Source organism: Taudactylus pleione, unplaced genomic scaffold, assembly GCF_031769625.1.
Source record: "Taudactylus pleione unplaced genomic scaffold, aTauple2 ptg000699l, whole genome shotgun sequence".
NCBI classification, from domain to species: Eukaryota; Metazoa; Chordata; class Amphibia; order Anura; family Myobatrachidae; genus Taudactylus; species Taudactylus pleione.
This window is the reverse complement of record NW_028285101.1, coordinates 2561710-2585878: the sequence shown is the minus strand read 5'-3', so window position 1 is coordinate 2585878 and position 24169 is coordinate 2561710. Positions and strand designations below refer to the sequence as shown.

General features: G+C 44.4%; 1 protein-coding gene across 1 annotated transcript in view; it reads right to left on the bottom strand.

Moving 5' to 3' along the window:
- The window catches only part of BMS1 (BMS1 ribosome biogenesis factor), a 62524-nt gene that overhangs the window by 18169 nt on the left and 20186 nt on the right, over positions 1–24169 (bottom strand). Inside the window, exons 4-17 of the mRNA XM_088456351.1 lie at positions 18127–18206; positions 17301–17489; positions 14133–14275; positions 8921–9042; positions 8498–8694; positions 7981–8120; positions 7107–7777; positions 6630–6731; positions 5734–5891; positions 4311–4392; positions 2268–2341; positions 1976–2149; positions 1544–1732; positions 211–391 (exon numbers count right to left, since the gene is read on the bottom strand). Coding sequence (XP_088312477.1) covers positions 211–391; positions 1544–1732; positions 1976–2149; positions 2268–2341; positions 4311–4392; positions 5734–5891; positions 6630–6731; positions 7107–7777; positions 7981–8120; positions 8498–8694; positions 8921–9042; positions 14133–14275; positions 17301–17489; positions 18127–18206 — 2502 coding nt within the window. The remainder of the gene's footprint in view (positions 1–210; positions 392–1543; positions 1733–1975; positions 2150–2267; positions 2342–4310; positions 4393–5733; positions 5892–6629; positions 6732–7106; positions 7778–7980; positions 8121–8497; positions 8695–8920; positions 9043–14132; positions 14276–17300; positions 17490–18126; positions 18207–24169) is intronic.

The following is a 24169-nucleotide window of genomic DNA, read 5'->3' as shown; positions in this document are numbered from 1 at the left end:
ACCTGACAATTTCCCCATCTCCATACCCAATAGTAAATAAGTATTACATGTATAACAGTAGGATTTTTAATAGAATAAATCATATGCAATCCCTGAAGTTTCTTAAACGAATAACAGAATTGCGCTAAAGTCTTGCAGCCAGTTATAGTGAAGAAGTCGCCCTCATTTGTGCCATTAAGTCACAGTATTGGTAAAGGTTGAAGAACTTACCCCAAATAGTGGCCCCACAGTGCATATGCTCAGGTGTGTACTTTAGAAGCCGATGACGCCCATTGTGATCCTCAATGTAATATAGAGGGATAGTCTGGAATCTCCTCCAACCCAAGGAAAAGATCAAAGGGTCTCTTGTCTTTAGAATTCTCTTGTGCCAACGATGCTTCTTCAACCGCATCTAGGGATAGCCACCAAGAGCACTGTAATGATCAGACCACTCCCCACCATGGATGAGTAACCTCACTCTCTTATGAACAAGTGCAGTTACTCGTTTTTTCCTGTGTTCTCGCAATAGACATTTTATTAAGCAATAGAAACACTATTATATAAAAACACGTACAGGGTGCAAATCAGTGGTTAATATCTGGGTCACTTCCTTGTTGCAACCAAAACATTTTGTTTGTGTATTACTCATGTAATTATTTTCCTAGAAGCTGTAGAATCTGGGCTATGTTTATACCAAGGAAACAGGGCACTAGGACTGAATGACTTCTCCTGTCACCTCTGATGCTCTTCAGTTTACTACCAGCCAAAGCGAGGAGGCATTACCAGAAAGAGAAGCAGAGTAGAAAATAAATCACACTTCTTCTGTGGACTGGTTTATATCTCCCCACAGTCATGGAGAAAAGGAAATACACACACAAATCTCTGAGTAAATGGACAGACAGTGTGCTATCCCAGAGACACCACGACTGGGAGGGGTGACATGCCTAAGAATACTCTTCTATGACTGAGGAACAGTCTACTACAGTCGTTTAAGATATTGGGGAGCATAAATCTTGAAGCATTTAAACCTTGAAATGAATACCCTGTACAAAGTGGATCAAAAACCTTGGCTAGACAGTCCCTGTCATGACCCTACCTAGTTCATACTGAGAGGTATGAACTAGGTGTGTTCCTCACCTATGTCCTTTGTGTGCCAAAACAATAAAAGACTGCCCCCTACTACATACACACCCCATCACCCCCAGCAGACACCCAGTGGATAGGAGAGTCCTGTGCCAGAAGCAGACAGGGTTGTATTAAACCCCATTGCCACACTCATAAGAACAGCAATGCTGTCCATACAAAAAAATAAAAGGCCAATATGGCACAGCCATAGACAGCTAAGCAAATTCATTCCTGGTGGTATAAGTGTATATCCAGGTCTCCAAGTCATTTGCCTACTTCCTTTGAATGACACTAGAATAGATGGGCAACAGAAGACAGGAGTCTATGTTTTCCCAGTCTCCATCTTCCTGGGGAAAGGACGCTATGTACAGCACTGACTAAAATTATGTGTGTCATATACAAATATGGTAAATAAACAATCACTAGTGCTTTGCATTACCTGGATATAGCCAACATTCCCCTCGCTGTTGCCAAGCCCACCGAGGATCATTGGGTAATGGGGGTCAAAGTTCACAACAAACTCGCAGGGGGTATTTTCAATCTCCATGCGCAGATACATGCCAGGCCTGAAACCTTCATACTGTACACGGATTTCATCATCCTGGTCTTCAAATTCTGCCCGGTTAAGCTAGAAGAGATAGTTACTGAGTGGGTAACAGTCGACTGCATACACATGATTTACTTAATATCTGTACAATAGTTAAAATAAGCAGACTGAATCTAGGCAGTTTATTGTATAAAACAAAGCAGCCGAGTCAATTGATGTAGAAGACAAAGCAAACAAACAAAAAACACACAAACATGAAGTACCACTTAGGATCAGTCGGAAAGAAGATCCATGTAGAAAGACATGGTTCTAATAATGACAAACCTCTGCCTGCTTCTGCATTTCTCCCTTCAGGTCATCAAAATACGTAGCGTCAGCATCTCCATCATCATATTCCATATCAAACCGTTCCTTCAGCTTACGCTTCTTCTCTATGCGCTGTTTCTTTTCATCTTCCTCTGCTGGAGCAGCCTCTCCAGCTTCCTCCTCATCATCAGACTGTATAACACAAGATAAATAAGCAATACTGACTAATACTCTCCATGGCAGTTTGCTCTGGTAAGTTTGGCCTCTAGCAGCTTATTGGGAAAGCAGTAAAGTATTGTAATATATTTACCTCCTCCTGGGACTCTGGCTTGCCCTTGTGCACCTGACCTGTCTCCAGATCTTCAAAATCACCATACAGCTCATCTGAGAACACAGAATACAACAACCCGAACATAGAATCAATAGCTGCAATTCATCATCACCATCATTTACAGGTGCAGCCTCACTAAGACAATTGCCCAAAACACAAACGAATAAGCTCCACAAACAGTTTGGCATGATGAAGCAGAGTTACTGCGATCAGCACACAATAATATGACTATTGGCTAGCTGGGTTTTCTGCAGTCCTGAATAACCCTTTATCATAACTACCATGGGAGAGCTGGATCCATGGGATATAGGATCTCAGCAGGAGATTGACCACTTATACACCTTTTACACTGGCCAAAAAACCCGAGTTATTGTCTTTCAACCCAGGTCGCGGCTCAGTGTAAAAGGGTCCCCGAATAACAACCCGGGTCCAGTGACCCGGTAATCCAACCTAGGTAGCGAGCAGGATTGCACCTAGGTTACAGGCAATCTAAACAGGTGGCCCGGGTCATCCGATCTGGGTCCCGTTTACAGCACAGGAACAGCTGGCTTACAAGCACTTGGAGAGGTCATCTCGAAGCACCGGCAGAAAACTTGACACTGCACCATTACAATTACCCGGGTTGTAGATGCAATGTTGTGATCGGGGTCTGGCCTGAGTTGGAACAGCGGGCCTGATTCAGACCCGTTTGCTAGGATGCGTTCACTCGTAGTGAGCCGATGTTAGCAAGCTACGCATGCGTATAAGTCCATTCAATCGGGAAGGGCTCACGCTGCACATAGCCGCCTCGCTAGAATGAGTGACAGGACTAGCCGTTTGTGGGTGGTGACAGGGGATGGTCGATAGAAACGGGGTTGTGGTGGTGCGAATGCAGAAGTGCCTACGTGTCTTAACGCAGTCACATGGCTGATTTACACACTGAAGCTCTCGCAGTGCGAGCGGAAGGGTATGGTCAGCCACAAGTGCTGCGAATGGGTCCAATGCCACTCAATGTTTCCGATTGTTGAATACACTTCCTGGAGATGACAGGCTGGTGGGCGTCTAAATACACACCGCGATCGCATGCCAAGACATAGTGGGCATGCTTAATGCCTTGCCGTGCGATCGCGGGATAAGCATACTTTGGCAGCAGACGCTGTGTGCGAACGCATCTAGCGAGCGGGTCTGAATCGGGCCCAATGTTCCAAATCCTGGGTCAAACATGGGATTTTGGTGTAATAGGGGTATTACTCTAACCCAGGGGTTCAAAACTCTAGTCCTCAAGTACAACCAATGCGTCATGTTTGTGCATCTCTTTAATCATGCACAGGGGAGTTCATTTATTCTGCTGGGTCAGTAATCATCCCACCTGCTTCCACAGACTGAGATCCTTAAAACATGACCTGTTGGGATAACCTGAGGGTTAAGGTTGAGAACCTCTGCTCTAAGCTCAGTTTATGTTCCCAGTGCCCTTTATTTGTGGGCTACTACAACATCAAATTTTATTTTATTTATTTTTCTTTTTCTTTCATGAAATGACATTTAACTTTAAAAAAAAAACCAAGTGTATTGCGACTGGACTTTAGACAGGGCACAATGTAGCATACACTAGATTCTGTCATAGCCAAAGTAGCAATCGTATAATTTAAATTACAAATGTGCATTTGTAAGTGTTCGTTACTAATCTTAAACAGTGGAACGCCTCCATCATGCTAGTAAAATGTGCTGAGGTATGTGTAATGTCATGGTGATGTAGTGGGGGCAGTACCGTGACACAGCATATAGAATTTGTAATGCCTTGTCATCTTTTGCAACTTCCTTAGTCAAGTTGACTCATGTTTGGCAGATCTTATACATACATATATTTCTACCAAACTGTCAGCTGTAGGAGTAGTATTCTTTTAACAAACTTAAAAAAGAAAAAAAAGAAAAAATAACAAAACAGTGACCCACTCTTTATCCTACATAAATAAGTTATTTAGTTTGCATAATATGCTAGAATAGCAAAAGTCATTATTTTATGCAGAGTAAAGATCTATTCACCATCTTCTTGTAGCAATTTCTCTGCATCTTTATCAGATTCCCATTTTCCAGTGACAAAGCAATCAAGGATGTAGTCCATAACCTAAGACAACATATAAATTACATAAATTAAAACAAGCTGCAATGTATGTGAGACTAGATTACTTTGTACACACTCGCCTACAAAGCCAGAAACACCACAGCTGGCTTCATGCACCTCAAACATAACCTCTAAACACCCTCTTAGATCTGCCACTGGCCTTCTCCCCAAAACCCCTGGCAGCTAGTTTTAAACGTAAGGCTTCATCGTCTGTGCTGCTACCAGCCTATTTAATCTGTGACCAAACCTGATCAAACTCTCATCAGCCTTCAAATATTTAAACCCACCTTTTATAAGAGTCTACCATGCTCACAATGATGCACCTGCACTACTGTCCTATTCACTCTAATCCTATCCTTTGTTTCTATGTCTACATTCAGTGGCGGATTTTGCGTAGGGGCTGCTAGGCTGGAGCCCCCCCCAGTAAAATCCACCATTTAAGTGTAGTCAGTGCAGTCCGTGACTGCACTGGCTACACTGTGTGACTGGCAGTGGCTTCCTATTGGAAGCGCCACCTGCCAGTCACATACACAACAGGCAGCCCCAGGGGAAGAGGTCTCCTCCCCTGGGACTGCCAGTCCGGGCTGCTATTAGCAGCATTTCTGCCAGCCCTAACCGGCTCCTATTGGCTGCAGACGATGCAGCCCTTTGGATGCCGGTGGCATGCGCGGCTACCCTTCGCTAGTGCGCATGCGCTGGTCCCGGCGCCTGACAGATCGATTGCACAGGCGCCGGGACCAGGCCAGGAGGATCGGGTGAGTAATAGCACCCTCCCGTTCTCAGCGGCGGCAGCCCCCCTCATCTAAGAGGGTAGGAGCCGCCGGTGTCTACATTTATTGTATGGTATGTTCCTATTTCATGTGTCACTGTCCAGCGCTGCAGAGCACTGTGGAACCTAACTAATTAACTACAATAATGATATTATGTAGTACCCACTTGCACATGTTGATAATGAACTGAAAAACTGCGTTCTCATTAATATAGTTAAAACAGCTGCCTGCAATATGGGTATGATCAGGGGCACTGTAATGGGCGATTACCACCATGCTGACAGCTCTGCTCAACTTAAATCTCATCCATATACTTCTAAGTTTCCCCATTATAACTAATTATCATTAATTAAAGGGGGACAAGCAAACAAATATCTTTAAACATCCTTTAGAATGGGTTGTCCCTGTAACAGGGGAATGCCCATATTTTTATTCTGCATGAAGAACTGAATATACATTTTTAAAAAGGAACATACATGTTACGTAAATGCTTATTTTAGAACATTCTCATATCTGCCTAAGGCACCCTTTAATAGGTGGTTAGAAAGGAAACATTACTCCACACTCTGATTACCTCTTCATCATCCCAGTCCTGAGGGCTTTCAACCACGAATTTGGAGCAATCCAATGCATTAGCTGCTCTCTTAGATTCCTTGTCTGGACGACTGACGTGGAAGAGGCCACCCAGCTCTTCTCCAGTATCTTCTAACTCATCTACCTCATTCTCAGCAACTATGCAGAATATAGACAAAGTTATTATTATTATCCTTTACTTATATGGCGCCACAAGTGTACTGCAGCGCTTTACAAAGTACATAGACAAATAAGTGAACAAGCAACAAGTGACTTACAATACAATGCAGGACAAGGACATGGTTTATATACATTGCTGCATTAGAGATCATAACACTCAAATAAGCAACAGGGCATAAGCAACCAGGTGTTAGGCGCCCGAGTGAGAAGTAGATGACAGTATAAGGAGTAGCACAAGAGGGTAGAGGGCCCTGCTCGTGAGAACATTCTAAATGAGCAGGGCAGACAAATAGGTGTGACACAGATGGGGTAGACAGGGTGGAAGAAACAAGTAGAGGCAGAGAGTTCCAGAGGTAGGGAGCAGCACGGACAAAATCTTGGAGAAAGTAATCAGTTGGCAGGAGAGGCGACATGCATTTGTTGAGCAAAGAAGGCGTTAACAATGAGCTTACGTTAAACATTAAAACTACCTGTTCATAAGATAATCATTCATAATAAGCTATTATGGCAAATAACTGCAGAGGTATAATTACATTTATCATACAATTTCTCCTCTGCACTACAGTATGTTGGGTAGGAGTCCTTTTAATTTGCACTCTGGCATGTGAATTAAAACAATGCCTGATTTTACAGCATACAGTGTAATATGTTAGCGCTATAAACTGTGCCTTAGCACATATATCTATTAAACACAGCTCACCAGAGCCTGCCCCATACCTGTTCCATACACAAATTTCCGGAGATTAGGCACAGCCTGCTGTTGCCGGAGGAAAACTTCAGCAGCCTTCTTCTTCAGGTCTTCCTTCCACTTTAAGTTGCCTGAAAAACAGAAAAAAAATATAATTAGCTCTAGAAATAGTTATGAATCAAACTTGATAATTGCTCTGGAAGATATTCAGAAGAACAATTTTGCCAGCTACCGAGTCTAAAGCTAGGTACACACTGGAGGGTGTGTATCGGGACAATATGTCGGCCTAACATAACTTACCGCAGGTACACATTACAGCAATGTTATGAAAAACGGAATGACCAACGCAGCACATCAAACCTGACATCGCGGCCGCAGTAGCGCTCATATTGTGCATACACACTGCATGATATATTGTTACAATTTGGCCAAATCGTAACCACATCGCTCCAGTGTGTACCTAGCTTCAGATAAGACACTTTTACGGAGTCAGTGGAGTAACTCACCTGCTGTGTCTTCAAAGGCATCATAATCTTCGTTAAAGTCAACATCTTCCTTTAGTAAGTCATCTTCATCATCAGTCTCCTCTTCAGGTGTTTCCCCAGATTCATCTTCCCTTTCCTTAGATGCTGCCTCATCGGCATCCATTTCCTCTACTTGATCAGAATCAGATGACTGCCCGTCCTCCCCGCTGCAATTCCCACTGTCCAATGGTGGTGTTGCTTTCCTATCAGTGTCCCCTCTCTGTGCTCGTTTTGCAGGACCACTCTTTTTCAGCACACTTACTTCAGTTTCCTCATCACGATCAGAAGCAGTTTCCTCCTCCACATCATCATCTTCTGGCACGTCATTCTCTTCATCCCCACTGTGCTCAAGTTCATCATCACTGTCAGCAAAGACTGGCATCTCTAATAACGGTGGTTTACTTATCTTCTCTATTTTTATTCTTTTAGCAGGCTGGGTTGGGTGCGGTCCTTCTTCACCATCACTCTCCTCAGCTGATGTTACATCATCCTCACCTTCATCATCAACTTCATCTTCAGTCCCATCCTCCTCATCATCATCCTCCCCACTATCATCCTCATCCTCCTCATCTTGGACTCCTTTAAACACTGCTCTGCGGCGCACGCGGCCAGTTTCAGCATCCACCACCTGCTCCTCAGTGGGCATTTCAATCCTAATTACCAGTATAAAAAAAAAGTGATAAGAGTCAGATTGTAGATAGTCACATAAAACAGGGACAAACAGAATATTTTTAGTCTTCTGGTTCATGTTATTGTCTGTTACTTATATTGACTTTGTGGTGTTCAGCAGGAGAGGCTTTTTTTTTTAATTTATTTATTGTTATTAAAGCACCCAGCAGTACGCATTGGAACTTACTCTCTTTTTTCAACATAGTCAATGCCCAGAGGCTTGGAGTCGGTAAACAAAGACACTTTGCTGGTGGACATCTTTGAATCAATGGTGACATTGGTGGAGATGAGGCTCTGGACCAGCTCATGTGAGGGCTTTGCAGCTCGCTGTAATGAGAAAACAAACTTTTTGGGTCTATCATTACAGGTGCTAATCAGTATGATTTCATAGTATAATGAACTGTGAGTAGTGCTGTCGGCTCGTAGGGGTGTACACAAAATATAGAAACAGCCCACCATTTACCAGAGACGGACACTATACAACATTACTTGTGATAAGTATAAAATAGTTATCACTATAGATCTACAGATGTATGATGACGTATTTTTAGACAGGCTGATTGTATAATTAATTTTCTTAGCTAATCTACATTTACCATATGTGGTAACGTCCCATTGTGGGTGCCATGAGTAAATTAGCTTGAACAACGATGACACCCCCCCTTCCCCCCATTCACATGTAAATGAGTGCTTTTACACCTTACCTGCTGCTGCTGTTGCATATGATGTGGCCCCAGATCAATGTATACAGCATCTTTATCATACACAACACCTCCCACACCGGAGAGGGGAGCATATATGGTTTTTTCCTTCTCATTCAGAGAACGTTTTTTCATTTGGGTTGGGAGTGGACATGGGTCAGGCAGGAAGCTCACCTCAGAGAGAGCAAAATCCCCCATGCCTAAAAACAGACATCTTAATATAAACTTGTGATGTGATGATGTATTATATCAAAGAGTGAAAAGCAGAAAGGATACTATGTGTAATTGTACGCTAAATAATGTAAAAATCGAATTCATTAGAAACAAACATTCAAAGTACCATAAATATCAGGAAAAAAAAAAACTTAACATAACCAAAAACAAAGCAACATCGCTAACAATATAGTGTAAAGTGAATGGAATAACCTGGTATGTGAACTTGACTTTTATTCTTTAAATGTGCTCCCCTCAGGTAACCATACAGTGATACTTTACGGTCACACTTAGCATTCAGTCTAATGTCTTCAGGGTTAGTCAAGTCTTCCATCCTAAGTATCAAAAGAGACATGCTGTGTAAAATAGACATTTAACAGTATAAAGCAACATTATTTTTACTTATTTATATAGTACCAATCATATTACACTGTGCTATACATATCACATATGTACTTTTTCACACAAGTCCCTTTATCACAGTAGTTTACAGTCTCTTGGGGGGTCTCAATTACCCACAAAGGGCGCAATACGTCCTTGCATTGGCGTTTCCACACTGTTGCTGGTGCCACAAGCTGGCTCCTTCATAGCCTGGACTTGTACATTTTTGCTCGCAGCCATTTAGGGCTGCACACAAAAATCCATGAGTGAAAATATACTATACGTGCGGCATATACCTGATGAAGGTATGAGCAGATGACCATGTGGCAGCCATACAGAGCTGTTCAGCAGAAGTCCCACAACATGCTGCCCATGAAGTCCCCACTGACCAGGTGGAATGAGAAGTCACCAGGCCAAGGAGAAAGCTTGGCGAATGGTAAAGCGAAGCCAGCGGGCCAAGGTCTGCTTAGTAGCCAGCCACTCATATGAACCTCAAACAAAACAATAGAGAGTTCAACTTGCGGCTCTTCGGTCCTCCTGACAGAAAGCCGGAGAGCCCTCACCACATCCAACAAAACCTCCAGCTGAGGTGTAACCGTAGTCTGAAATGCAGGAACTACTATGTCTTCATTAATATGGAAGCGGAATACCACCTTGGGAATGCAGCCCAAGCGAGTCCTCAATACAGACCTGTCAGTCCATGTAAGCCAACACAATACCACCGTCTGCAACAGTGCAAATGGAGCCGACTGGAGAGCTCGGAAACCTAAAGAAAGATCCCAGGGATCCACAGGAGAAACGAATGGTGGCTGAACATGGAGACCTCCAAGAAAAAGCTTGCACTTCCGGCAGTAGAGCTATCTGGCTTTGAAAAAGGACAGACAAGCCGAAACCTGGAGGAAGGCGACTTTAAATAGTAAAGGCGTTGGTTATGTGTTGCTGCTCCAAGCGGCTGCTATAAGAAAGTAGTCTCCTAAACAGTGAATAAAAGCGATAAGCCATAACCTGGACCTTAAACCCCTAGTCGAACACCAAGAAAATGGGGTACGCCGGTATGCAGTAGGGAGACTGGCTGCCTCAATACCAACAGCCGGCTTCCCGGCTGCTTTATACCGGCGTGGGATAAATGACCGGCGTCTATATCTAGACGCCTGTCATTTACCCGACGCCGGGAGAACGGCGCCCGGCATCCCGATCGAAGGGATGCCAGGCGCCGCGAGCAGACAGCCACGGGGTTAGGTTTAGGGCACCCGGGAGGGGGACTTAGGGTTAGGCACCCCCCCCCCCCGGGAGGGTTAGGCTAGGGGAAGATGGGGTTAGGGTTAGGCACCCCTGGGGGGAGGTTAGGGTTAGGCACCCCCCCCAGAGGACAGGTTTAGGCAGCGGGGAAGGGGGGGTTAGGGTTAGGCACCCCTAAGGAGGATTAGGGTTAGGGGGGTTAGGTTAGTTTATACTTACCTTAGGGATAATCAGGATTTCCAGATCTGTCGGGCTTCCGCTGCCGGGCTCTGCTGATCTGTCGAGCTGCCGCTGCCGGAAATCGAACTGCCGGCCATGCGGCAGCCAGGATTCCATACCGATTCCGGTACGCCACACCCTATGATAAATACATGCCGATGAAGGCTTTCTAGCGTGCAGCACGGTCCGAACACCGCTCCTGGAGAATCCTTTAGCTCTTAGGATGACGTCTCAAGAGCCACCCCGTCAAAGTGAGACGGGCTACATCCGAATGGAAGCAGGGGCCGTGAGACAGCAGAGGCCCAGCAGATCTGCATACCACAACCACTGTGGCCAATCCGGGGCCACTAGGATCAGAGTGCCTCCTTCCAGCTTCAACTTGCGAATGACACGAGGAATCATTGAGATTGGAGGGAATACATAAATCAGAGGGAAGGTCCAAGGAACCGCCGCCAGTGCCTCTACCAGGAGAGCTTCCGGATCCCTGGTGCGAGAGCAATAACTTGGAAGCTGATGATCGTAGCGAGACACCATCATGTTGATGTACGGTAGGCCCCACGACAGACTAATAGCTGGAAGACATTTGGATGCAGCGCCCACTCGCCTGCATGGACGTCATGACCACCTAGGAAGTCCATTTCCCAATCTTGGATGCCCGGGATGAAAATGGCGGACAGTGCTGAAAGTTGACATTCCGCCCAGCAAAGAATTCGGCAGACTTCTTACATGGCTACCTGACTGCAAATGCTGCCTTGGTGGTTTATGTAAGGCACCGTGGTTGCACCATTGACCAGTACCATCACCAGACATCTCTGAAGGAGGTGCTGTGCATGACACAGAGCCCTGTATACGGCACGAAGTGCCAGGATGTTGAAGGAAAGCTGCCTCTCCTCACGTGTCCAACGGCCCTGAAGATTAAATAACAAATTACGGCCCCCCACCCCCGACGGCTTGCCTCAGTGGTAAGTAGGACCCAGTCCTGGATCCAAAAGGGGCATCCCTTGTTCACATGAGCACTGGAACCAACACAAGAGAGAGATGTACCTCCTGGAGAAGAATAAGAATCTGAGTCAGGAGAGTCGGGCAAGACTTAATCCAGCGCTTCAGAAAGACTGTTTGGAAAGGTTGGGAGTGGAACTGACCGTACTCCACTACTTGAGACCAATGACCCCAGAATGTGCATGCATAAATGTATGAATACTCAACACTGACTGAGAAAGGTGCGTATTCTGGCTTGTAAGATCAAAATGTTGTCCGGAGGGAGGAAGTCTCTCTGAGCTCTGGAATCCAAGAAGGTTCCCAGGAGGAGCGTCTCCTGATGGAGATAGCGTGGATTTCCTCCAATTGATTACCCAGCCATGGGACTGTAGGAGCTCTACTGTCAGACGGATATGATCTGAGAGAATTGTCAGAAACTGAGCCGAGAGAAGCAAACCATCCAGATAAGGTAAGATTCTGACACCCTTGCGTCGAATACATGCTGCCACTACCGCCATGACCTTCGTGAACACACGAGGGGCCGTGGACAGACCAAAGGGTAACACCCGAAGCTGACAATGGCTGGTTTGTATTGCAAACCCGAGGAAGCGATGGTAACTGGAGCGTATTTGTAAATAGGCCTCCGGGATATCCAATGATGTCATAAAGTCCCCAGGTTCCAATGCTATAATGATGGACTGAAGGGACTCCATGTGGAACTTGGTAATCCGGATAAATTTGTTCAAGTGATTCAAATTGAGAATGGGTAGAATAGAGCCGTCAGACTTCTGAAGCAGAAACAAACTGACGTAAAAGCCTAACCTTCTTTGGGATGGGGGAATCGAATGATGACCCCCGAGGCCACGAGAGCGCGAAAAGACGCCTCGAGAGCCTCTGCCTTTTCTGGCTGTGTAGTAAGGCTGGTGGAAAAGAATCGGGAAGGTGGACGCTGTTGAAAGATATTGTAGCCCTAAGGTACGACATTTCTGACCCAAGTGCCTATATGCATTCGCACTGCTGAAAAATGAAGAAGCCTCCTAAGTAGTCTTATTTCTGGACATCCTGAGTCACAGAAATATATTAGTTGTAATAATTATAATTTATCATTCACATATAAGTTTGATCTAGAGAAGATAGAATATCTAGATCTAACCGTCTTGTAAAGGATAATAATATAATCTCCAATAACTATATTAAAAGTGTGGATTCAAACAGCTACCTCCACTTTAGAAGTGACCATGCAAATTACTGGAAACAAAATATTCCTTATTCCCAATTTTGCCGCATAAAAAGAAACTGTAGTGAGAATCACATTTGCGAAGAGCAATTCGAAATATATGCAAATCGTTTTAAAGAGAGGAAGTATCATTCTGAATTAATTGATCAAGCCTTACAAAAACCAAAGCTATTGATCAGAATGTACTATTGCAATATAAAAAGAAGGAAAGTAAAGAAACAGGTCTCAGTTTTGTGACTATATATAATGATCAAGAAAAACGGATAAAGAAGTCTAACAAAACATTGAGATATTTTGAAGATTGACCTGATACTAAGTAAGGTGTTACCTGAGAGGCCACAAATTATTTTCAAGAAAAATAGAAATTTAAAGGACACATTGGCACCAAGAGGGGTATTCAATATGAAACGTTAACTTCTCTGTCGAAGTTAACGTTTCATATCGGAGTTTTTACCTGCGTTAAAGAATCGGGCGCGCTCCCGCTTATCCCTGTATTCAATATAAAATTAACGAAAACGGGAAACTCTGAAGTTGCATTTGCGTAAAGTTACGAATTTTTCCTTAAAAAAATTGTAAGACCCCCCCCTAAAGTTGTAAAAACATGGGGGATCACTATGGGTTCCCCCGTTTTAGCCTTTAATTGAAAGTCGGGGATTTAAATAGCCGCAGCAGGTGTTTTTTTCCCGAAGAAGTGATGCAGTAGAGCACTTAGGTTATTTTTTTCGTTTTTTTAAGTGGTCCCATCAAATTTGGGGTACATGAAAATGGGTACTAGCATATTTTTATGTCCCTAAAGTAAGTTTTTAAAATTCTGCATTTGTGCACCTGCCGCTATAATTCTATTCTTCAAAACACCTGCCGCATAGTTGCAGAATAGCCCTGAACCTATTTCCCTGGCCGGGTTTAGAGGAGAGGAGCCTGGGCTTGGGGGTAATTTCATTAACTATGTGGTGCCCAGACTCTCCTCTCCAGGCTATAACCAGAGTTGTCCCTATGCCCCCTAGTGGAGGAAGAAGAAATACCATTTATAAAAATCATTCGGCAAGTACATTTTGGTTTCTGTCTATGTGCTCCAAAAAAAAAGAAATAAAAAAACTTTGTAAAAAACAGTTTATATACATCGCCAAACACTATCTTTTAGCTGCACACCAAGCCAGAGATTACCGTAATACACTTCCTAGTTATGTTATCTCTATACCCTTTCCTGTTAGCTTTTGGGTCTCTATCGCTGTAGGAAGACATGAAGCACCCTAGAAAGGTGATCACCTTGACATGCAGAAACTGGATTTAGTGACCTCTTGCTAAATTTAGGTTAGGTACTTGTTCCTTTAGGGACACAGACTTTTTGATGAACAAGAACCTGGACCTCACCTGTCTGCCAGAACGTAAGGATGTGAGGTCTGCCAGACAAGAGGGCGAAATTTCATAACAGAGATGAACCTCCCCAGGTTACGTATTTCTTGCTTCTGATACTCTGCATACACCATTCCAGACAGGTAGAAAAGCTTGGCGCCCTGCAGTCGACAGAAATCCCAATGTTAGACTGGTACAAAAGGACTAATCATAAAATGTACTAAAGATTCTACAGTAAACAGTGAATGTGAAAGGTGCAGATCATAATGAATCAGATGTGATTATGCCCAATGCCTATTCTATACATTAAGCCAAACTTGAAATCTATATGCTTGTATAGTAAATGAAAAACCACAACACTGCGGGGCACCTGGATTCCTGTCTGCTGTCGTCAGTTTTTGTTACCAAGATAAACAGTACATACTAATGACTTAGTTCTGCTTATTATCTACAAAAGTGTTACACAATATCCCCTATAGCATAATATATTCATCACTTTATGAAATAAAGCTTTAATACATCTAATATACTTTAAGGGATTCAAATAATAAGAAAATAGTGACATAACTTCCACCATTTGTACATGATTCTTTCAGATATATCTATATGTATTCTTTTACTAAGCTTCCTTCTTACTATACTGTATTTTCACTGTTAGTTACTTAATGTCCATTTCTCTATGTTCTACGTTTCCTAGATAATTTAAATATGTCTAAAAAACTTGAAATCAGATATTAAGGGGGAATGCAGTCAGGATACTGGCAGGCACTATCCCGCCCGCCGATATACCGACACTGACAGCCAGACAGGGGACTAAAGATAGACACCCCCCTGGGAAGGTTAGGGTAGGGAAAGTGGGGGGTTAGGCACCACTAGGGGAAGGGTTAGGCACCCCCCGGGAGAGTTTGGTTTAGGGTGCGGGGAGGGGAATTAGGTTTAGGCACTAACGGGGGGAGGGTAGGGTTAGGCACTACTAAGGGAGGGTTAGGATACTTACCAGCCCCAGTCGGGAATCAGGTCCATCAATATTCCGCTGACGGCATTTGATCCGGCAGCATTAAATACTGATTCCATTAAGGGAGTGGTATGATATGTCAAAACTCAATGTCAACAATCATGTAGCCACTGATGAAATGTCGGCACATCTTCCCTGGTGGCCCAGCAGGTCACTTACCTGCTCCTGACGTCTGCAGCAGCTTCCAGGTCCTGGAGATCAGGTGACCGTCACTTTCGGGTCAGACCTGTGATACTCCAGCGTTCCGATAAGTATTATTCTGCTCTCCCTACCCCTAAACTTTAGTGCCTAACCCTAACTGGCCCCTCCAGCCTAAGTCTCCCACCCACTGCCTAACCCAAATGTCAACATTCTGACAATGTCGACACATTGCAGTTCGACATTTTAACAGTCGACTTAATGACTACATTCTGCTATAGAAGACTACTGTAACAGTTATAGATTTTAAAAAATACATACAGTGCCTTGGAAAATGCAAAGGGGGGTGAATACTTTTGCATGTTTTGTTGCCTCACAACCTGGAATTAAAATGGCTTGTTTGAAGGTGTGCATCATTTCATTCACAGAACATGCCTATAACTGTGAAGTTGTGTTTTTTTTAATATTGTGAATCAAACAACATTAAGGAGAACATAACAGAAAACTTCACCCCCATAAAGTCAGCACTTTGCCGAGCCACCTTTTGCGGCAATTACAGCTGTAAGTCGCTTTGGATAAGTCTCTATGAGCTTTCCACATCTTGCCCCTGTGATTTTTGCCCATTCCTCAAGGTAAAACTGCTCCAGCTCCTTCATGTTGGATGGTTTCCGCTTGTGAGCAGCAATCTTCAAGTCTGACCTCAGATTCTCAATTGAATTGAGATCTGGGCTTTGACTAGGCCATTCCAACACATTTAAATGTTTCCCCTTAAACCACTCGAGTGTTGCTTTAGCAGTATGCTTCGGGTCATTGTCCTGTTGGAAGGTGAACCTCCGTCCCAGTCTCAAATCACAGGCAGACAAACAGGTTTTGCTCAAGAATATCCCTGTATTTAGCACCATCCATCTTTCCCTCGACTCAAATCAGTTTCCCAGGCCCTGCTGCTGAAAAACATCCCCACAGCATGATGCTGCCACCACGTTTCACTGCTGTGGGGATGGTGTTCTTGGGGTGATGGGATGTGTTGGGTTTGCGCCAGACATGGCGTTTTCCTTGGTGGCCGAAAAGTTCAATTTTAGTATCATCTGATCAGAGCACCTTCCTCCATACATTTGGGGAGTCGACCACGTCTTTTGGCAAACTCAAATCGTGTCTTATTTTTATCACTAAGTAATATCTTTTTTTCTGGCCTCTCTTCCATAAAGCCCAGCTCTACGGAGTGTACGGCTTACTGTGGTCACATGCACAGATACACAAGTCTCTACTGTGCAACTCTGCAGCTCCTTCAGGGTTACCTTTGGTCTCTTCTGTGCTGCCTCTCTGATTAATGCTCTCCTTGCCCGGTCTGTGAGTTTTGGTGGGCGGCCCTCTCTTGGCAGGTTTGTTGTGGTACCATGTTCTTTCCATTTGATTATGGATTTGATGGTGCTACGGGAGATCAAAGATTTGGATATTTTTTTTTTATAACCCAACCCAGAATTGTACTTCTCAACAACTTTGTCCCTGACTTGTTTGGAGAGCTCCTTGGTCTTCATGGTGTGATGCCTCGAGCTTAGTGGTGTTGCAGCCTCTGGGGCCTTTCAGAAAAGGTGTGTTTATACTGACAGATCATGTGACACTTAGATTTCACACTGGTGGACTTAATTTCACTAATTATGTGCCTTCTGAAGGTAATTGGTTGCACCAGAACTTTTGAGGGGCTTCATAGCAAAGGGGGTGATTACACACGCACATGCCAAATTTCAGAATTTTATTTATTAAGATTCATTTTTAAATATATTTTTCTCATTTCACTTCGCCAAATTAGACTATTTTGTGCAGATCCATCACATAAAACGTATGTAAAAAAAAAAATAAAAAAAAATTACAGGTTGTAATGTAACAAAAAAGGTAAAAAGCCAAGGGGGGGGGGGGGGGGTTTAATAGTTTTGCAAGGCACTGTATACACAATCTGTGGCATTTCAGTATAATGCCTAGATGTAAAAAAAACGAACAAAAAAAGAAGGTATTTAATTAATAAATTTAAAAATCACCTGATAGACTTCCGTCCAGAACCTGTGCTTCAGTCTTTTCTTGACCTTACGCAGCTGCTTGTTGTTCTTGAAGGAGTCCAGGTGGGTTAGAACACCCATTATTTTTGGGAAACCGTGAACCTGGCAGATGTTGAGAAACTCAAAGGTCTCCATCTCAAAACCAAAACTTGCATCTATAAGCATTAGGACCTGTGTGAGTAGGTAGATGGTTGGTATAAGAATATTAAGAATCACTACAATAATTGTTATAAGCTTAAATCATAGTTATAAGCTTAACAAACTAATAGTCACTATTTTGGGTCGATAAACACAAAAAACTAATGCCATAATCTCTTAGCTACACTAAATTTTGAGTATGAGAAAGGTTGCTTGTCAACACGAGACATCACTTTTTTCTTAATGATATTTGTTACCTATGAAAAATACAAAAAATTTCTTTATTTCAGGATTTCACTACTTATAACATGCTTCCTACAGTGAAACACTAGTGTAGACATGTGACTGGCAGCCACTAGTAACTCCTCACATAAGAAAAGCAAGTTAGAACTGTTACTCACGTTACTGACTGCTGGTTACATGGATTGTGTTTATGCACAAATCAAGTATTGATACATGTGCACCTAAGTATGGAGGGTAACTGTAGCTACACTACAGAGGGTAAAAGCAGTCGCTGGCCACTATACATATTGTAAGAAGGAGGGGAGCCGCTGACTGCCACGCACCCTGCAGGGAGCCGCCTATAAACAAGAACAGGTATAATTGCCAAAGTAACAGCTGCAGTCGCATAGAAGAATTTTCTTGTTATTCTAGAAACTTTTTTCCTTACCAGGTCTGCGACTTTGGCAAGATCAATCATTGTATTGATATCACAACCACATTCTATGATGGTCAGACGTCGTTTCTTTCCTGAAGAAAAAAAATGTAGTGTCAGGGGAAGAAAAACAGAGAAGTTATAGACACACTAGCATCTGCCCAGACCACTGTCCATTCCTGCCAGTTTGCCATGTTTACAATTCCTTACATTTCTGGGGGAAGAGCAAAACATAATAATTGCTGTTTCTAACCTATCTGGTGTGTGTTTGAACAGACAGCCTTGCACACTCATACGGCCCCTCTGTTCCCTATCCAAAACAAAAACACTGGAAGTAACAACTGCAGTTAATTTATTATTCATTGTATTTTGTTATGGTGTGGCAGCTCTCCTTCAGACTGTCACACAGCCGCTTTTCTCCGTCATCCAGCAGGGGACACTGGAGTTACGGACACTGGGGTATAGACGTGAGTCGAGTAGAGCCTGGCACTTTAAACTTTCTAAGTATGACTGGCTCCACCCCCTCTATGCCCCATCAGTCCCAGTTTTTAAAATGTGCCCGAGAGAGCAGGAGCACAATGGGTTGTCTCCAGCCCTGTTTGGATTTTATTTTAAAATGACCAGTTTCAGGCCTTGCTGTTTGGCCTATTGTCGGCTCCCAGAGTCTTCACCAAGTTAATGGCGGCGAGGATTTCCAATTTTCGCTCACAGGGAGTAAACATTGTTCCTTAGTTAGACGACCTTCTAATCAAGGCCTTGTCGAGGGAGAGTCTTTAGCATCATGTAGCTCCTCATTCTTGGTACACTCTCAGCGACTTAAAATTTCTGGGAATGATTCTGGACACTGTGTTATTGCTAATTTTCGTTCCTCTAGATAAAGCTCATGCCATCAAAGAGTTGGTCCAGTTAGTCCTAAAACTTCAAGCGTGTGTCAAAACACCTCTGCATCAGACTCCTAGGAAAGATGGTAGTGTCCTTCAAGGCCATCCAGTTTGGCAGGTTTCACTCCAGGACATTCCAGTTGGATCTTCTGTCCCAATGGTCCGGGTCTCATCTCCAGATGCATCATCTGGTGACCTAGTCTCCGCAGACTCGAATTTCCCTGCTTTGGTGGCTCCGGATGGATCACCTGCTGGCGGGGCGTCGTTTTGGCATCTGGGACTGCACTCTGCTGACCACGGACGCCAGTCTTCGCGGTTGGGGAGCGGTGACTTTGTACAAACCACTTCCAGGGGCTTTGGACACTCCAGGAGTCTCTTACCAATTTATGTCCTCGAACTCAGAGCCATTTACAATGCATTACTAGCAGCGGCTCCCATCCTGCAAGACACCGGCCGAGTTCAATCGGACAATGCCACAGCCGTGGAATACAACAATCAACAAGGGGGCACTCGCAGCCACATGGGAATGCGAGGGGTCAGGGGCATTCTTCTATGGGCAGAAAGGCACGTCCCGGCCATCTCCGCAATCTTTATACCAGGAGTGGACAACTGGAAAGCATACTAACTCAGTCGTCAGGAACTTCATCTGGGGGAAAGGGCTCTTCGTCCCAAAGTCTTTCGGCAGTTGGTGTTTAGGTGGGGCGAACCACAGATAGACCTCATGGCCTCCAGAACAATCGTCAACTACCTCTATACTGCTCCAGGACAAGAGATCCGCAGGCAGTCGGAGCAGATGCGTTGCGTCTTCCTTGGCCGTACGACCTGGTGTACCAGTTTCCTCTGTTCCTTCCGATTCCGCAAATACTCAAGCGCATTAAGTGCGAAACTGCGAGAGTCATCTTGGTGGCACCGGACTGGCACCGTCGAGCGTGGTACTCGGATCTTCTATCCCTCCTGGCAGACGATCATAGGCCTCTTCCACTTTCGATTGGACCTACTCCAACAAGGGCCTTTCGTGTACCCCGACCTGAATCCGCTTTGTTTGATGGTGTGGCTGTTGAAACCGCCATTTTAAAAGGAGTCGTGGTATTTCGAGGAAGGTGCTTCCTACCATGCTTAGAGCTTATAAGCCAGTTACTTCGGCGCATTACCATAGAATATGGAAATCTTGTGTGTCCTGGTGCAAGTTACATGGTTCTTCCACCTCTTCTACTTCTCTTGCTGCAAAGAGGCTTGGACGCTGGACTTCGATTGGGTTCACTTAAGGTGCAAGTATCTGCCTTGTCAGTTTTCTTTCAGCATCGTCTCGCGCTGCTACCAGAAGTCCAGACCTTTTTGCAAGCGGTGCTTCGAGTGCAACCTCCCATTGTTCCTTCTACATCATGGGATCTTTATATTGTGCTTACCTTCCTTCAGTCTGCGTTTTTTGAACCTTTAGACAAGGTGGATTTAAAGTGTCTTACCTGGAACATGGCTCTGCTACTGGCGCTTGCATAGGCTAGACGAGTCTCTGAATTGGGAGCTCTGTCTTGTTCTTGCCTAAGGTAGTGTCGGCCTTCCATATGAATCAGCCTATTGTCGTTACGGCACTGCAGAACCCGTTTGGAGCTACACACCCTTTGGATTTAGTGCGGGTCCTACGGATTTATATGGCTCGCACGGAAGGGATCCGTAAATCGGATGCCCTTTTTTGTCCTTTATGAGGCGGCCAGGAGGGGCTGGCCAGCGTCAATACAGACTTCAGCTAGATTGATTCATTTGACTATTCGTTATGCGTATTTGTCAAACTCTCAGACGCCACCCGTATATATTCCAGCACATTATACGCACTCGGTGGGGTACTTCTTTTGCTGCGTGCAGGGGGGCATCCGCTTCTCTACTTTGTTGTGCAGCTACTTGGTCCTTTGGATACTTTTGTAAGGTTTTACCGGTTTGATACCCTTGCGGCCTCTAATGCTAGTTTTGGCCGTAGGGCAGAGGCTCCAAAACTTTTTTGAATCACGACGACCTAGTGTAACAGCATTGTTTTCACGGCACCACTAAGCCAAAAGTTTGTAATTGAGAAATTCAGAAAAAAATGTAGTGAAGTAGCAAAGTGAAGTAAATTGTGCTACTTGTCATCCTTAGGCTCAGTTATGTGGTCGTGGACAGTTTTGCGCTTCTGTTTCTCCACATATTTACATTACATTTACCATAAAGGATTTGTTTTGGTGCTGGACCACCAACCTAAGGCACCCCCCTGCAAGTGTCCCGAGGCACCCAGGGTGCCGCGGCGTACAGTGTGGGAACCACTGCCGTAAGGTGTTGCAAGTTTCTCAGCGCTCTCCCTCCCACGAGGGGGGCTTTGGGACGTCTCCAGTGTCGTAACTATAGTGTCCCCTGCTGGATGAAGGAGAAAACAGGATTTTGGTACTTACCGGTAAATCTGTTTCTCAGATTCCACAGGGGACACTGGACACCCACACAACGCTGCTTGCCTGTTTTGTTTAGTTATCTGTTGAAGTTTCTTGCACCGGTTTGCTGCAGTTGTTATTGTAGTGTGACTGCCTGTGTGAGGTGCAGTACGTTTGGTCCGCAGGTGTGCTAATTTTTCCTTAGTTTCTCCTTTGGTTATGTTGTTTCCTCAGTTTTCTGGGGCATGATGGGACATAGAGGGGCAGGAGCCAGTCTCACTTTAAGAAATTTTAAAGTGCCAGGCCACGTCTATACCCCAATGTCGTAACTCCAGTGTCCCCTGTGAAATCGGAGAAACAGATTTACCGGTAAGTACCAAAATCCTGTTAAACAATAGCATTTTGTTTGCTACAAAAAGTCAACAGCACCCATGGTGATAGGTTAAACCTGGCTAATATTAGGCTCAGGACATAAAACGTTTTCCAAACTTATGGTGCATACACACGATCAGATTTTTCCTTCAGATATGAACGATAACGATTTAAAAATCGTTCAGTCGTTCATATCTGAAGGAAAATCGTTCATATCTGACATGCCTGAACGATGGACGATCAACGATGCGCGTTCCCGTTTGTCAGATAACGATATCTGACATCTGATGTGTTTGCAGTCAGACTTGGACGATTCCATTCATTTTAATGCAGTCAAAAATCGTTCAAATCGTTCAAAACTTTGGTAAAATCGTTCAAATCGTTTAATCGTTCAATCGTTCATCTGACAAATCTGACAAGTCTGACAAATCTGACCGTGTGTACGCTCCATTAATCGCTCATGACAGAGCAGGAGATACACCTTCACTTCAACCTGTAGCCATTGAGCCCTTAGTAATGATGACATTTTCCAAGGTAAAAAAACGTAATGTTTAAAATGCCCAACTGATAGCAGTCATTGTGCTGAAGCAAAACTGATCAGCTTTGTTTTACATGGTGTATGACAGCAGAAACATGAATAAATATGGTTCCAGATAATCCTATTGTGAATTAGGCACCTAATACTAAATATTGAGAGGACATCTCATTTTATTATCTCTCATGTATGGCCCTCTTCCCTCATGTGCTTGTCCTTCCCTCACTTATGCCATTATCTCCTCCCCATTGCCTACAATGACACCAAACCCTCGTGTCTTGCCACCCTGCTGCTTATTTGGGTCTTATGACTGTTGATGCAGCAAAGTTTATAAACCGTGTCTATGTCCTGCAATGCTACCCTTTTCTTATTTTGTGAACTACTTTGTAAGGGGCTGTGGACACCTAGTGGCACCATATAAAACAGGATTTTGGTACTTACAGGTAAATCCATTTCTCCGATTCCACAGGTGACAACTGGAGCTAAGGCACTGGGGTATAGACGGTGCTTGAGTAGAGCCTAGCACTTTAATAATCTGAAAGTGTGACTGGCTCCTCCCCCTCTATGCCCCATCAGCCCCAGTTAAGAAACTGAGCCCAAGAGGAGACTGAAAACAGAGAGGCGAACATTCCCAACAGAACAAAAGAACACACTGCAATCAACGCAGGCAGTCACACAACAAACACAAAACAGCAACAGAACTGGAGCAGAACAATTCCAACCGGAAACCCCTAAAGCAGATAAGCAGCGCTGGGTGAGCGTCCAGTGTCCCTTGTAGTATCGGAGAAATGGATTTACCAATAAGTACCAAAATCCTGTTTTCTCCTTCATCCACTAGGGGACACTGGATTTAAGACACTGGGGACGTCCCAAAGCTTCCCTCCCCGGTGGGAGAGTGCCGAGAAACCTGCGACCAAAACTAGAAACCGAGGCCGCATAGGTATCAAATCTGTAAAACCGAACAAAAGTGTGTAGCCACGTGGAAATGCTGAAAAGCAGAAGCTCCCCTGCAAGCGGCCCAAGAAGTACCCACCCAGCATGTAGAATGCGCCGAGATGGATACAGGCAAAGGTCAAACATTGGCGACATAAGCCTGCCGAATAGCCAGATGGATCAATGGGTTTTGACGCAAGCCAACCGTGCTGAGCAGCATCATAAAGGACAAAAATAGCGTCAGATTTACGTAAGCTCGCAGTATGGACCACGTAAATACGGAGGACACTTACCAGATCAAAGGAGTGCGAAGCACCAAAGGAATCCAACAAAGCAGGAACCACAATCGGCTGGATGATGTGGAAAGCCTATGCCACCATAGGCAAAAAGGAAGGGCAAGTACGAAGTTCTGTCCGGTCATCATGAAAAACCAGATACAGTAAAGCGACAAGATAAGGCCCCCCAGCTCAGACACACGCCTGGTCGAAGTCAGGGCCAACAACAGGACTAGCTTTCAAGTGAGAAACTTCAAATCTACCTCATCCAAGGGTTCAAAAACCTCGGACCAAAGAAAAGAGGACGAGGTTGAGATCCCAGGGGGAAGTAGGCGGATCAAAAGGAAGCTGGATTCAAAGCACCACCTGAAGAAAAGTTTGACCTTCTGAAGGGTCAAGCGCCGCTGAAAAAACACCAGTAAGGCAGAAACCTGTACCTTAAACGAGCCCATGTGAAGTCCAGCACCTAGACCCCTTTGAAGAAAAAGAAGACAAAGAGGAGTGGAAAGAGGAGGTGGAGGCACCATGCCCCTCACATCAGGTCACATAGGATTTCCAAACGCGATTATAATGAGCAGACGTAACTGGCTTCCTAGCTATGAGCATAGTCGGAATAAACACCCCCGGAATACCAGGTCTTCTTAAGATGTTGGTTTCAACAGCCACGCC